Raw genomic sequence first — 13,705 nt, forward strand, 5'->3', positions numbered from 1 at the left:
AACTGTTGGATGCCATTAGAGGCAAAAGTAAAAATTCCCCCATTTAAATATTTTGAAAAATGATCTCCAGAGACATTATTTAAAAAGTCTTTATTAAATGGGCATTTTGAAAAGTATTTACAGGCAGATTTCTGTTTTCTCAGGCAGGCCATGACAAACCCGTCTGGTCTGATTTGTTACAGCACAATAGGTGAACAATGACATATCAGATTAAAGGGTATTTCCATAAACCGCAGGAGGCAGAGATATCACTTATGGATAGTACAGGCGAGGAAGGTTTAGGAAGAAAAAAAAAAAACAGGGAGTTACAGTCAAGAAAGGTAGTATGGCTCTTCATGTATAGACACTGTATTGCAAGAGCCAAAGCAACTAGGTCAACTTAACACTCCATTAAAATTGTGTTGTTAAGCCACTGGTGCAACACACTTTTCTCTTAGGTTTTAATAAACGTTAAATAATCTCTCATAGGATATTCTGTAATTCTGTATTCTCCAGTCATAAAGGTGTTTTTCAAATGATCTTGAAGCCATACGTCATGTTAGCTTTACATTGCACCATCATTCAGTTAAAAACCTATCCAATGATACACAACTTCATTCATTTGCTCAGATTTCCTCACAACAACCTGAGTTCCTACATAAGTAAAAAAAGAAAGAAAAGAAAATGGCCAACAGCAGATTTGATAAAGAAATTAGGCAAGGGGAGCCAGCTAAATCACCCCCCCCCCACGCTTCACTTCTTTCGGTTCTTCCCAGCACTACAAATATTTACACAAGTCATCTTTCCATTGGATTTCACTTAAAATGCACAGGTCTGAAAATAACCTTTTTAAATCATATAAAAGGCATAGAAACTGTTTAAAAATGTGACTTGCTGCACTCATTTAATTCTCTACTAGTTCTTGTTTTTATTCTTTTTACTTTATGTAGAAATCAGGAGAGTCTGAGGAAGACCCACGAGTAAAACAACATAAGAAGAAGAAGAAAAAAAAAAGAAGAGATAACCGTAAACAGTAAAGAACTTAGTCGACTTGAGTTTCCACAACATACCCTCACTGTTTCTTACCCATTTAAAAACATATGGCAATTAGCAGACTAAGCCAGTAATAACCAAAATTAAAACAAAAGACAAACACAAGCAATACAAAAGCTTGAGAGAAAAGTGTGGAAGGGAGGTCTGAATAATTAGTGATATTTCTAGAATTATTGCTGAAGGAAGCTGGTGCCTCATACCCTCCTTTCATCGTTTCTAGTACGTCCAGCACTTGTTATTTTCGGTTTCAAATGTCTCTTCAGAGGGCTTGACATGACAGGCTGGCTGCCAGTGACGGCTGAGTTATGTGAGGAAGGGACAATAGTTCTGCAGTTCGGTTTCATTTCTCTCTGTTTCCGTTTTGATTTTGAGGGCTGGGGGCTGGACATCACAGTGAGCAGTGTCCGGAAGCGAGGTCCTCATCACAGTGTAAAAGCGGGGAACGTTCCCCATCCGCTCCTCGAGATCATGTTTCTTTCCCCCGTTACATTCCACACATGCCGTGCTGGATTCGAGAGGGTTTTATACTTATTTGAAAAACATCCCACATCCTAGATATTGATAAAAATGATTTGAATTTCAACAGTGTTCTGGGAGACCCACTATCACCTCTCCTGTTCTCCCAGGTAAGGCTGCTATTCCTATCTGCGCTGGTGGTGAAAGCCTTGTGTACCATCTGGGCCTGCTGGCTGTCGAACCACATGGTTTCCTGATCTGTTTTCCTCTGAAAGTGTATGGCTGCTTCCACGTGGGGATCTGATTGAGGACAGATAATATGTAAAATGTACAATCAAAAATATAGTAAGCATTTTGGCATAATATTTTAAAGCAGCCATTCGTAAATAACAAAATGGCTTCAGCCTTGGTTCTGGAAGTCTCCACAGAGATTTCTTTAAGTTTTCTTATAGGGGACATTGGATGCAAAATTCAATTTACATGGTGTTTGCATATAAATGTGTCTTAATGTGTGGACCCAACCACCCTACAATGATAAAAATCCATTCACTCCTTTTTTTTTTTCCTAAAGAAATTAGATGACTAACCATTTAGGAGTAGTCTAAATGACCTTTGTAAGATCACTAGCACCCTTGCAAGTAAAAACGAAGAGGACTTTTAACCAACGTATGTTGCAGACATTTCATGAAGACCTTGTGGAAAATGGGCATCCGATGTCCCCTTTAAAACTAAATAACTCTGAGCGGCCATTCACACAGAACATGTTTTTGCTTTGAAAAACACAAGACGTGGGCAGTGGACTGGGGAAAAAATGCAAGGTCAAGAGATGAGTTTTTTTTTTAAAGGTTGAACTTATTTTCACTGGAAAAGTAGCACAGTAGAATGCAAAAACGCGTCCTATGTAAACCAGCCTTAAACCATGAACAAATCAAATCAGCTGTGAGACAAATTACAACTTTATCAATGAAAATTGTGTACAATTCTTCGAGTGAATTTACTATATCCCATGAAAGACTGTGAATGTTACTGATTTAGAAAATGCTTATGGGAAATAGGAAAATATTTTGATTTCTGCTCTAAAAAAATATTTTTCCACAAGGAGTTAAAAAAAAACAAATAATAATACATATACTACTGTTCAAAAGTTTGGGGTCAGTAAGATTTTAAAATGTTCTTAAAGGGGTCATCGGATGCCCATTTTCCACAAGTTGATATGATTCTTTAGGGTCTTAATGAAAATTCTATAACATACTTTGGTTCAAATTTCTCAATGGTACTGTAAAATCAAAATCAGCTGTTTTCAGCAAGCAGTTTTAGTCCATGTTGCCTTAAATGCTAATGAGCTCTGCTGACCCCGCCCCTCTCTTCCATGGGGTGATGAGCAGACTGTAAACTTCAGCTGCGAAACTTGAAACTAGCACATTATTAGGAAAGGCTATTTGCAAAGATTCATAAAAAACCCTTATACTAACTTCTTTAGATGAAGCTGGATCACGAGTGATTCGCGTGAACATTTAGGCAGATTGGCGCATTCCCTTCAAAAACGAAAGTAACGTTAATCCAATGCGTCTTCAGCGGCTCAGATATCAGGAGTAAATGACGACTGCGATGTTCATTATTACATCCAACAACAGAACACCTCAATCGTTAATCTGAGACATCTTTTCTTCCCCTGCACCGGAGTCGACACAATGCCGGACAGCTCTCAGCTCACTCAGGGCGGGTCTAAGGTAAGACGGACTTGTCAATCAACTACGTCATTCTGACAGGACTCTCAGAACAGCCTGATCTGAGGAAGGGGATTTAAAAAAAAAAAAAAAAACACTGGGTGGATTTTTATCATAATAGGGTGGATTTGTACACACACTTCCAACACACATTTATGTTCAAACAACATGTAAAGTGAATTTTGCATCCGATAACCTCTTTTAAAAGAAATCTCGTGCTCACCAAGGCTGCATTTATGTGATCAAAAATACAGTAAAATTGTTGTAATAATGAAATATTAATTTTTAATATATTTTGTTATGGTAATTCATTACTGTGATGGCAGAGCTACATTTTTAGCAACCATTGCTCCAGTCTTCAGTGTCATATTATCCTTCAGAAATCATTGCAATATGCTGATTAGGTGCTTAAGAAACATTTCTTATTCTTATTGTTGAAAACAGTTGTGCTGCTTAATATTTTTCTGGAAACCATCATACTTTTTTTTTTTCCATCTTTGATGAATAGAAATTTCAAAAGAATATTATTTATTTAAAATAGAAATCTTTTGATACATTATAAAAATCTTTACTGTCACTTTTGATCAATTTAATAGTAGTATGCTATAGTAGTAATAAACACATATCAAGGATCTTCCCATAATAATAATAATCCACAATATAAATTAAGTTGTTGACTCAGCTATTATGATGCTCACTTATTGCATTCTACAGAAGCTTATATAGCTCAGACTCAGAGCTCATGGTGGGAAATTGGGAATGTGTGAAAAAATTATGCATTATAAAAAATAAATAAGAAAAACATCAGTTTTAGCTTCCAGAACCATGAGAGTTTCTCTCCATTTAGCGTGTCAGTATTTTACCGGTCTGAATTGGGTCTCTCCTGTGGTGTGTCATCAGGAGTAGCACTGCCAAGGATTCTCTTCCTGGCCTCTGCGTATTCTGCCTCTCGCTGAGCCAAGGATTTTACTTGTGGGGAGGGTCGAGTCTGCGTCACAGATGATCCTAAAGATCCATTACTGGAGGGTCGCTTTAAAATACGAATCTGAGGTGGGGGTGCTGCGGGGAGGGAGTCATCCTGGATTACAATCGCTGTCCTCATCGGAGAACGGCTCGAACTGCCACTTGAAAGTCTGGAAGAGCATCAAAAAATTATTAGACTAAACAACAAGCTACACCGAGCAAAATATGGGCTCAAGGATGACCAGACATACCTTTCTTTCTGACTGATTCGAAGCTTTTCCTCTAGTCTTCTTTCCATTTCCTAAGGTCAAACACAAAAAATTAACAATTATTCTACTGGAGGAATGTAGCATAAAGTTATGTTATAAAACAGTACAGACAGGCCGCTACAAGGAGGGGCCTCTGAAGCAGCAGCAGCAAGTTTTCAATTTCACAAAGTTATTTATATATCCTTAGTGCAGTGCCTAAATTAATGACAGGGCCGAATTACAGAGTGCTGCTTGAGTAGGTAGACAATATGAGGCTTTTCTAAACAGAGACTTGAGGGAAACATTCAAATGGAGGGAAAGATGTGTTTACAGAACCTAATGGCTGGGGTGTTGACCTTGCTGCCAGACAAATGCTGACATAAATCTTTAAAACGTCTCACATTTTAAAAGAGCAGCCATGATACATGATAACATATTACACGCTGTCTTTCTCTCTCTCTATATATAAATGAGAGTAAAGAAACGCCACATGAAATACTAATGAACTTTTTTTTTTTTTCTGTCAACGGCATATTTAAAGAAACATCTCACCCAAAATAAAAAAATCTGTAATTTATTCACTTATTTTGTTGTGAAACTATGAATTGCGTTCTTCTATAGAAAACAACCAGAGATGTTAGATGTTATATGGAAAGACTGAGACCTGATTTCGCCTCACATTATCTATCTTTTTATTTTAATTGTCGAGTTATCAATTCTTTAAAACGCATCTACAAAACAATAGCATCGCACACAAGATCCACACCGCTGTATAACTATCCGAAAGTTATAAGAACCGAGCTTTTTGAGATAAACCTTCCATTTTCCATCTAAATCACTACAAATACTTTACTAAATAAAGATATGTGGATTTGCAAATACATTGTCCCACAGTATCATTTACAACAGAACCCAAGACAAATTAAAAACTTGTGAAAACCGCCTGTTGACTGTCTGAATGGAGACTAACCCACCTCGATATTCCCTGCTTTGAAATCGTATTTCCGCATAAAATCAATTCATAAAATTCTAAACATATCAAAAAGACATAGTCCCTTCTCTACGACATCCAACAGGTCTCAGCCCATTCGGCAGCCATCTTTGGTTTCTTACGCGGTGGCAAAGAAAGATTTTCCTCTTTTTATTCATCAGAAGTTGCCCCGGCTAACTAACTTAGCATTAGTTAGCAGGCAGTTTCATTTCATTACGTTACGTCATTTTCTTACAACACAAATTGTTTTACGTAACGCACGAACTTGTCGCTTTACCAACTGCCATTTTCAAAATCGCCTTTATTTTACCCACTGTTTTAAAATATCCCACAACATCTGATTTGGGACCAGTTTCCCTTTAACTGCGGCCTACCGCCCAACTCTAAATATACAGGCGTGACTAGCGCGCTAGCATGAGGCCGGTGGTATGAATCAGCCTAATGCTTCACGCGAGGCTGTCTGCATTGAAAAGACAGTTTGTGGAAGCCAGAAGGAAAGCGCAGCTATCGCATATTTACCCCACTATCGGCGGCCTCTTCCCAGCTGTCGGCGACCTCCTCATCATCCATGTTTCCACTCTTGGCTAACTAGGGGCTTCCCTCAGTCCACACGCTAACGCACATTTTCCCTCTACAGCGTCAGAGAGCCGCTTAGTGAGCCAAAGTGTTACACAGTAGCGCCATCTGCTGCAGGGAGGATAGAGCCACTGTGCTGGAACGTGTGGATATCAGAAAACAAGCATTATCTCAAATTAATTCTAACCACCAGCATAGATTTATCCAGTCTCCTACAGTAAAAATATAATGAATGTTTTAAATTAGCTTATAAGTTGTCATACACTTGTATTGAGTACTGCAGAAGGATATGCATAATTTTTTTTTATAGGTATTAGGCCTACAAGTAAATGCTATTTTTATAGGGTTTAATAATTATAGCTTCTTTATATATATATATATATATATATATATATATATATATATATATAGATAGATATAATTATTGCTTATGATAGGAAAGAGTTTCACATAAGGCAAGTCACACCGAAAAGTGCGTAGGCTGCCACATGCGCATTTCGTTCCAAATCAGAATGTGTACAAACCAGTACCGAGCACTTGTGTAACAACAAAAACGCACCTCGTCTGCTTCAGTTCAAGGTTCTCAAGGTATAAAATTAAAAACCGGCTTATTTTCCTCCTAAAAACAGCTTAATTGTTTCGTTTTGTAGCCTAATACTAAAACGTTTAACACATTTAGCAACATCAACTCAAGCATAGGCTATATAATAAACGTCCTAGCGAGAGGTGAAACGATTAGACAGAAAAAGTCTTATATAAAAACGTTTTGGTGGACAGTTATTAAAACGGTTATATGCTCAATCTCAGATAATTATAAGGAAAGTATGGATGGGACAACACGAGAAAGTCTGAGTCAGATTCAGGGTGTCCCATTACTAGCGCGGGTGGTGAAGTACTGGGCAAGAGTGGAGAAGTTCCAGGCGTCAAATGAGGATTTGCTCATTGCCACGTATCCTAAAGCAGGTAGAGTACAAAAGACTGAAATCAACATGATAAAAACAACACAATGCAATGTGAACAATGAAATCATCTTGTCTTTAAAAGGAACTACGTGGATACAGGAAGTAGTGGATAGCATCCTGAATGAAGGAGATGTTGAAAAGTGCAAGCGGGCGCCCACTCAGGTGCGCATGCCATTCTTTGAGATGACTGCTCCTGATGGTTCAAGTTCTGGTATGTTTTATAGAACCAAACACTGTTTAGCAACTTTAAACATGTAATTTCATGCAAGGTATAGCTATGCATCAAAAAAATTAAACTCTAATGTTATAGGTATATCTAAGTTGGAGGTTATGGATCCCCCTCGTGTTATCAAAACTCATCTTCCCATCCAGCTTGTGCCTCGTTCTTTCTGGGATGCTGGTTGCAAGGTTAGAAGGTCAGATTTCATGGGCTGTATTGAAAAATAGAATATCATGTGAATGCTAAACCCACCTTCATTTTTCCATAGGTTATATATATTGCCCGTAATCCGAAAGACACTGTGGTTTCATATTTTCATTTTGACCGCATGCATCTTTACCAGCCTGAGCCTGGCCCTTGGCCACAATATCTGGAGAAGTTCATGAAAGGGGAATGTGAGTCATGCATGCTGCAGTTAGACTGTTCACTGCAGCAATTGCCTTGTTGAATTGTGAATATGCTTAATTATGCTATCTTAAATGAACTCCAAATGACTGAATTTTTTTCAGTGGGTTGGGGATCCTGGTATGACCATGTTAAAGGATACTGGAGGGAAAGGCATAACAAGAAAATCCTTTACACATTCTATGAAGACATGAAAGGGGTCAATCAGCTTTCTGCAAAACATATATTTATATTACATATTTTTTTATTAAAAAAGTAGTTCAGTCAAAAATTTAAATTTGCTGATATATACTCAGCCTCAGTTAATTCAAGATGTAGATTGTTTCTTCATCTGAGCAGATTTGGAGAAATGTAGCATTACTTAGCTTGCTTACCAATGCATCCTCTGCAGTGAATGGGTGCCGTCAGAATGAGAATCCAAACAGCTGATAAAAACATCTCAATAATCCACAAGTAGTGTAAGTAATTTGCAAGCTGCGCGTCTGTAAAAACAAATCCATCATGAAGATGTTTTTAACTTCAAACCATTGCTTCCGTCTAAAATAGAGAAAGTCCTCTATCCATAATATTGCTTTCTCCAGTTAAAAAGTAATCTTGTCTGAATTAGGAGAGAACACTGTTTACAAACGAAAACAGCCCAAAAACTGTCCAAAACTAACAAATATGTTATTTTGATGTGAGAGAACAACAGGGGATGGACTTTTTCACAGGAGGAGATATTATTATGGATTATGGATTCATATTTTGGCCAGAAGCAGCTGTTTAAAGTTAAAATGCTTGATGGATTTGTTTCTTAAAAACTTGGAGCTTTTCACTTCACAAGATGATAATTGATGGACAGGAGTCGTGTGGAGTACTTGTGTTGCTTTTATCAGCTGTTTAGATTCCCATTATGATTCATAAGTGATATAATGCAAAGTTTTATTTTTTCTACATTTTGAGTTTTCAGCAAATTTTCATTTTTGGGTGAACTATACCTTTAACTTTTTGAGCCTATATGAAAAGTCTGAGTATTTTGTATAATTTATAATTTCAGGACCCTGTTCGCGAAGTAACCCGCATTGCTCAATTCCTTGGACAACAGTTATCAAAAAGTACAATAGAGCATATTGTGCAAATGACAAAGTTTTCTGCTATGCGAGAAAACCCCATGGCAAACTACTCAACTATCCCAGATACAATCTTTGATCGCACAGCCTCAGAATTCATGAGAAAAGGTGATTTAAAAAAAACAAAACAATTATTTAATATGATTGAGAAACATGTTATGAATCATTTAAATTGGATTTATTCTATTACTTTTCAGAATTTATATTTATTTTATTTTATAGGTGAGGTTGGTGACTGGAAGAATCACTTCAGTGCAGAAGAGGATGCTGCATTTGAGGAACATTATCGCAAAATAATGGCTGATTGTCCTATTCCAATACGGTTCACAATATGAAAGATTGAAATGGAGTGTGTTTGTTTTATAGTGCAGAAAAAATAATTACAATTTCCTAAATAAATAATTATTATTAAATATGTAATCCCATATATGTTTCTATTTTTCCTCATAAAGTGCATTGTACATTGTTGGGCAACAAACTGTAATATTAATGTACTACTCTGGGTGGCTGGTAACTGTTGACTGTTCAAAGCTCTTGAATGAAGTGTAAAGGTCAAATCCCCTCATAAAATCTCTGGAAAGTACACTGTATCAGTTAACGGAAATGAAAATAATCCCCAGCAGAGGGCAGAAATGTAATGTTGTTGTTGTTAATTTTTTAATTTCAAATTTCTACAATTTTGAATCAGGAACAGGCCTCAGAAATAACTATGGTTATACATTAATATTAAAACTTTGTGGCTGTAGAGAAATAAACCATACCGTTGTAAAAAACTGATCAAGGCCTAAGTGACCTTTGAGACTGTGCTACCAAACCTCCAACTCTCATATCTTCACTTGATAAAGGTTATACGTGAGTGAGGTTCTCAAACAACGCAACTGAAAATAACAAAATAAGGTCAGTGATATTGATGATTTTGATTTATTAAGATTTAGTTTTGTGTGTGTGTGTGTGGCCAATTTGAGTAGTATCTATGTTAACAAATCATTGGCACATTAAACAATTTCTCACTTACATAGGCATGTTGTCCTTCATTTCCCGGTTTCTGCCAAGTGTTCCTACTTGGCTAACACCAAGTGCTATTCCTTTACATAGTATTTTACAAGGTGAGTCACGAAATGAACATTCTGTCACAAATGTTCAGTAATAAAGGAGTTAATTTACTGATATAATTTTGATAACAATAGATTATTCACTTATTCACACATAAATAGCTAATAATATTTAAAACATGATCTTTTGGTATAATCTTGCCCTGCATTGTGATTTAAAAAAAAAAAAAAAAAATATATATATATATATATAATCTTGTGTTTATGTTAATCACAGGGCTTGTGGGTGCTTGTGGAATCTGGGTTCTTCGTAACCTTTTAAAAACATACTTGTTTGTTGAGGCACAGAGGTAATATTTATATGTACTATGTTGTTTAACCCATGCTGTATGGCTGAAGATAATAAATATTTGATATAATATATATAATATTTAAATAATAATAAGATACAACAGTTTTTGTAAATTTCACTTGTCTGTTCTTTTAAGTATCGCAGATCCTGAAACAGACGTTAAACGACGTAACAGACTAAATGGTGGACTAACAGAAAAAATTCAGTTCTGGATCCTAACAGTGGTTCTTTCAGTTGTGGGGTCCCGCGTTGCATCACTAGTAGTTTTGGAGTTCTCTCTTAGAGCCATTTCAGCAAGGCTCACAGGAGGATCAGTACGAGCATAATTTATTTGTGACATTTAATACTTTTGTGCATGACAACTCGATATCATTCTAGATAAAATGATCTGTTTCTTTTTGTTTAGGACTCAATAATTGACCCATTGTTTCTGCTGCTTGTCCAGTGCCAGTTCTCCTTGGGCTGCGCATTAACCTGCAGCCTTAATTTCCTCCATGAGGGGGCACCGCAAGGCTGGCTAAGCCTCCTCCTTGCAGTTGGACTGAGCTGGTTCTTGGCAAACCGGTGCAGCAGAGTATGGCGACATGTAAATACAATGTATTCAATACATAGTACACAGCGCTATTGTGGACTGTGCATTGGACTATTAACCACTGGCAGTTCTATATTAACCTGGCTCTGCAGTGCCCTAATTATAACTTTTAGTGTATCTGGAATTGCTGCTATATCAAACATAAACCAACACTTTCTATCAACCACTGAGGCTCTGAGATTTTGGACCCCACTCACAATCTGCTACACTCTGCTGGTTGTGTACATGAATGGTAAGACAATCAAATGGCAAAATGTAATGGTTTTAATACAGTTCTATTCACTGGAATTTAAAAGCGCAGCATTTATTTGAAATTATATAATTGATATGTTGATTATTGTATAACTTTTATAACTATTGTATTAATTTATTAAAAGACAACCAAAAAAAAAAAAAAAAAAACTTACTGACCCCAACATTTAAACAGTATTGTACATTTCATGGCAAAACTGGCCATTATTTGAGTCTAATCATGAGTATATAATCAATCTTTCAGAGGATCGACATCATCCGCCTGGCCAGCAGATTCTCAATACAGTTGTTGTGCGACTGGGTGGGCTTTTTGTGTTACTGATTACAGTGGGCAGCTGGTCAGATGTACTCCATGTATTAATCTGCTTCACTGGTGAAGCTGCATGCCTGTTTACATCTCAAGACCTTTTGGAAGCTATATACCAGGTTTGTACTAATAATTGATTGCATTTGCTTATCTCTTCATCTGATCCCCAAGGCATTCGAAAAAAAATGGGATTTTGTGCATAAAATGTAATAACATACTGTATTTTCACAGCATGTCACCTACGTGCCTAAAGGCCCATTAAAAAGACCTGGAAATCGGGGAGAACTAAGGAATTTCGAAAGGAAACTGGACTAGGCTTGGATGAAAACAAACTTGACCTATATATTTATTTGTATATACACACACACAACTCTGCAAAATACAATCTAGGTTGTCTGAAGAAAAAAAAAGCAACATTCAAGTATTTAAGAGATATGTGCCTTTCAATTCCTAAATATTTCAAGCCGATTTAGTCCCTTACCATTTTAGTACTGCATGAAAAAAACATATGAATGCCTTCCATAATAATAAATATAGCTATTCAATATCTGTATGTATATGGTGAATTACATTTCCTCTACAGCTATAGTCCTATATATATATATAGCAAGCAATATTCATTTTGATTATATATGACTTGGATAGGAACAGTAACAAATTTGGCCAGGGTCACCCAGGCATTATAATAAAGACAACTAACACAACAAAAAGAGTTAAAAGTAGCAATTACACTCACTAAATAATTGCGTCTTGTCTTTTAACATTTTTTAGCCCTGTAACAATTCAGTTCTGTCAATTCCTTGGAAGCAGCCAAGCGCTAAAGAAGTTAAACTGAATTTGAACCCCAAAATAGCTCCACTGGAAACAAAATGGCCGCGGCGCTGTCATTTCTTTTGTTGTGCTGGGTTTTGTCTACACTAGGTTATGCTCAAAATGGCGTCATATTTCAAAGAACATTTTTTCGATAACTGGCGCCAAAAATTACTAACTGAACATTCAAGAACATCGAGTGTGTGATCTGTTTGTTACGCGAAAATCGCTCTGGTATGCAATCTGTACGTGTTTAATTCTCCACGGTGAGGCTGTTCCAGGACGTTTTAAAGCGCTCAAACACACAAGAACAAAACATTTCTCTCAAACGCATTCCACATTCTGTCGCTTTTTTGTTTACAATCCCGCCGTTTCCTCTGTCGAATAAATACATTACACTTATTCTTATCAATTTGGTAAAGCAATAAATGTCTTCACATCCTTAGAAGTTTGCCACACCGTCTTGTGTTTAGGAGCAAGAAAAAAAAGAACATTTGATGTCCAAGTATCCAGGGGATTCATTTATTGTATAACATACAACATTGTTTAGGCCTAAAGTGCGTTTTTTTGTACATCCAACGTGCAACCAATCCCAAATCCAATCCCAAAAGAACTGTCAAAGAATTACATTTTATTAGTTCTATTCCATAAATATTAAGGATTTAGGCAGATCCAGAAAGTCCGTGCAATTCCAGTAAAAACTCTAGACTGAATCTGAAGATGTGGCTTGCTCAAGATCCAGCTTGAGAAACTGCTCCACCTCAGCACAAGTTCCAGAATTTTCTGCTACTCAGAGAGGGTTTGTGATCGCTCTTTGTCAAAACTCCATGTGGGCGTGAAAAGCGCACGCGCGATTCATCCATTGCGGTCCCTGTTTTGCCGCATTCTGGCGCATGCGTGAACCAAATCATACGCCTCGTGCATAGTTGGAAAACAGACAAATGTTTGTTTTAATAAGGAAATGTTACGTGATTGGGTATTATCTTGGGTGTTTCTTCAAGACAGCATTTAATTGCCACAATAAGCTAGTGATTAATCATCGCCTTTATTTACATTTTAGACGCTTGTTCCCAATTGTTAACAGGCTGTAATGTCGTTAATTATTAAGCTTACATTTGACGTGATGCTTGTCATTTCAATTAACTAATCATGTTACAGACATCGTTCTTGTCCTTGAAGTTAAAATGGGGAGATGTCCGACTACTAATCTCCCACAAATATACAGACGGAACTATTATTAGGGAGAATCATCCAGTTGACTAAATTATTTCTGCACTAAATGCACTAGTTCACCCGAGTAGAGGATCTCGTTATGTCTTTTGTTTTGACTTGTGAGTCAACAGACTGTTCCCACCTGGATTATGGGAAAACAAATGGATGTGCAAACGTATACAAAGCAGCAGTAGGCTACTGAAGCTAGTACTGTCAACACATGTCCTGCCACTGACTCATGAATAAAGAGTTTGCGGTAAACCACATGTCTCGTTCATTTTACACCCCAAGATTATGATTAACTTGCATTTTTAAAGTCATGTTCAACAAACAGGCGGCCAAATGTCATACTAAAGCAAAGGCAACCAAGTCTGACTTTTACCTTGCAACCTAAACCGGGGCATTAATCCAACGTATATGCATATTTTAACACTTAAAA

The 13,705-nt window shown here is 36.9% G+C and overlaps 3 protein-coding genes across 4 annotated transcripts; 2 read left to right on the forward strand and 1 right to left on the reverse strand.

Moving 5' to 3' along the window:
* Positions 1 to 61: 61 nt before the first annotated feature.
* szrd1 (SUZ RNA binding domain containing 1) lies at positions 62 to 6,123 on the reverse strand. Its single transcript, XM_058764569.1, has 4 exons — positions 5,937 to 6,123; positions 4,430 to 4,479; positions 4,079 to 4,348; positions 62 to 1,788 (listed from the first exon to the last, which is right to left on the reverse strand). Exons 1-4 carry the CDS (start codon positions 5,985 to 5,987, stop codon positions 1,674 to 1,676), a joined length of 486 nt encoding a protein of 161 aa, XP_058620552.1. The 5' UTR covers positions 5,988 to 6,123; the 3' UTR covers positions 62 to 1,673.
* Positions 6,124 to 6,469: 346 nt separating this feature from the next.
* On the forward strand, positions 6,470 to 9,049 carry sult1st5 (sulfotransferase family 1, cytosolic sulfotransferase 5). Of its 2 annotated transcripts, XM_058764568.1 has the most exons (8): positions 6,470 to 6,581; positions 6,801 to 6,956; positions 7,038 to 7,166; positions 7,266 to 7,363; positions 7,444 to 7,570; positions 7,685 to 7,779; positions 8,617 to 8,797; positions 8,912 to 9,049. In XM_058764568.1, exons 2-8 carry the CDS (start codon positions 6,818 to 6,820, stop codon positions 9,022 to 9,024), a joined length of 882 nt encoding a protein of 293 aa, XP_058620551.1. In that variant the 5' UTR covers positions 6,470 to 6,581; positions 6,801 to 6,817; the 3' UTR covers positions 9,025 to 9,049. The 2 variants fall into 2 exon arrangements, with proteins under 2 accessions (XP_058620551.1, XP_058620550.1); XM_058764567.1 differs by having other exon boundaries at positions 6,473 to 6,956.
* Positions 9,050 to 9,524: 475 nt separating this feature from the next.
* tmem82 (transmembrane protein 82) lies at positions 9,525 to 13,632 on the forward strand. The gene is made up of 7 exons (XM_058764566.1): positions 9,525 to 9,586; positions 9,709 to 9,795; positions 10,019 to 10,091; positions 10,230 to 10,407; positions 10,500 to 10,917; positions 11,182 to 11,363; positions 11,476 to 13,632. Exons 2-7 carry the CDS (start codon positions 9,711 to 9,713, stop codon positions 11,557 to 11,559), a joined length of 1,020 nt encoding a protein of 339 aa, XP_058620549.1. The 5' UTR covers positions 9,525 to 9,586; positions 9,709 to 9,710; the 3' UTR covers positions 11,560 to 13,632.
* Positions 13,633 to 13,705: the final 73 nt, after the last annotated feature.

Source organism: Onychostoma macrolepis, chromosome 23 (genome assembly GCF_012432095.1).
Source record: "Onychostoma macrolepis isolate SWU-2019 chromosome 23, ASM1243209v1, whole genome shotgun sequence".
Lineage (NCBI taxonomy): Eukaryota > Metazoa > Chordata > Actinopteri > Cypriniformes > Cyprinidae > Onychostoma > Onychostoma macrolepis.

Excerpts from the sequence above, each read along its gene's own strand:
- szrd1 (XM_058764569.1), bottom strand. The coding sequence starts at position 5,987 with ATGGATGATGAGGAGGTCGCCGACAGCTGGGAAGAGGCCGCCGATAGT. Across the intron at positions 4,349-4,429 it reads CGAATCAGTCAGAAAGAAAG|ACTTTCAAGTGGCAGTTCGA; the intron begins GTATGTCTGGTC and ends ATGCTCTTCCAG. Across the intron at positions 1,789-4,078 it reads GAGAGACCCAATTCAGACCG|ATCCCCACGTGGAAGCAGCC; the intron begins GTAAAATACTGA and ends GTCCTCAATCAG.
- sult1st5 (XM_058764568.1), top strand. The coding sequence starts at position 6,818 with ATGGATGGGACAACACGAGAAAGTCTGAGTCAGATTCAGGGTGTCCCA. Across the intron at positions 7,167-7,265 it reads TCCTGATGGTTCAAGTTCTG|GTATATCTAAGTTGGAGGTT; the intron begins GTATGTTTTATA and ends CTAATGTTATAG. Across the intron at positions 8,798-8,911 it reads CTCAGAATTCATGAGAAAAG|GTGAGGTTGGTGACTGGAAG; the intron begins GTGATTTAAAAA and ends TTTATTTTATAG.
- tmem82 (XM_058764566.1), top strand. The coding sequence starts at position 9,711 with ATGTTGTCCTTCATTTCCCGGTTTCTGCCAAGTGTTCCTACTTGGCTA. Across the intron at positions 9,796-10,018 it reads TTTACATAGTATTTTACAAG|GGCTTGTGGGTGCTTGTGGA; the intron begins GTGAGTCACGAA and ends TGTTAATCACAG. Across the intron at positions 10,092-10,229 it reads TTGTTTGTTGAGGCACAGAG|TATCGCAGATCCTGAAACAG; the intron begins GTAATATTTATA and ends TGTTCTTTTAAG.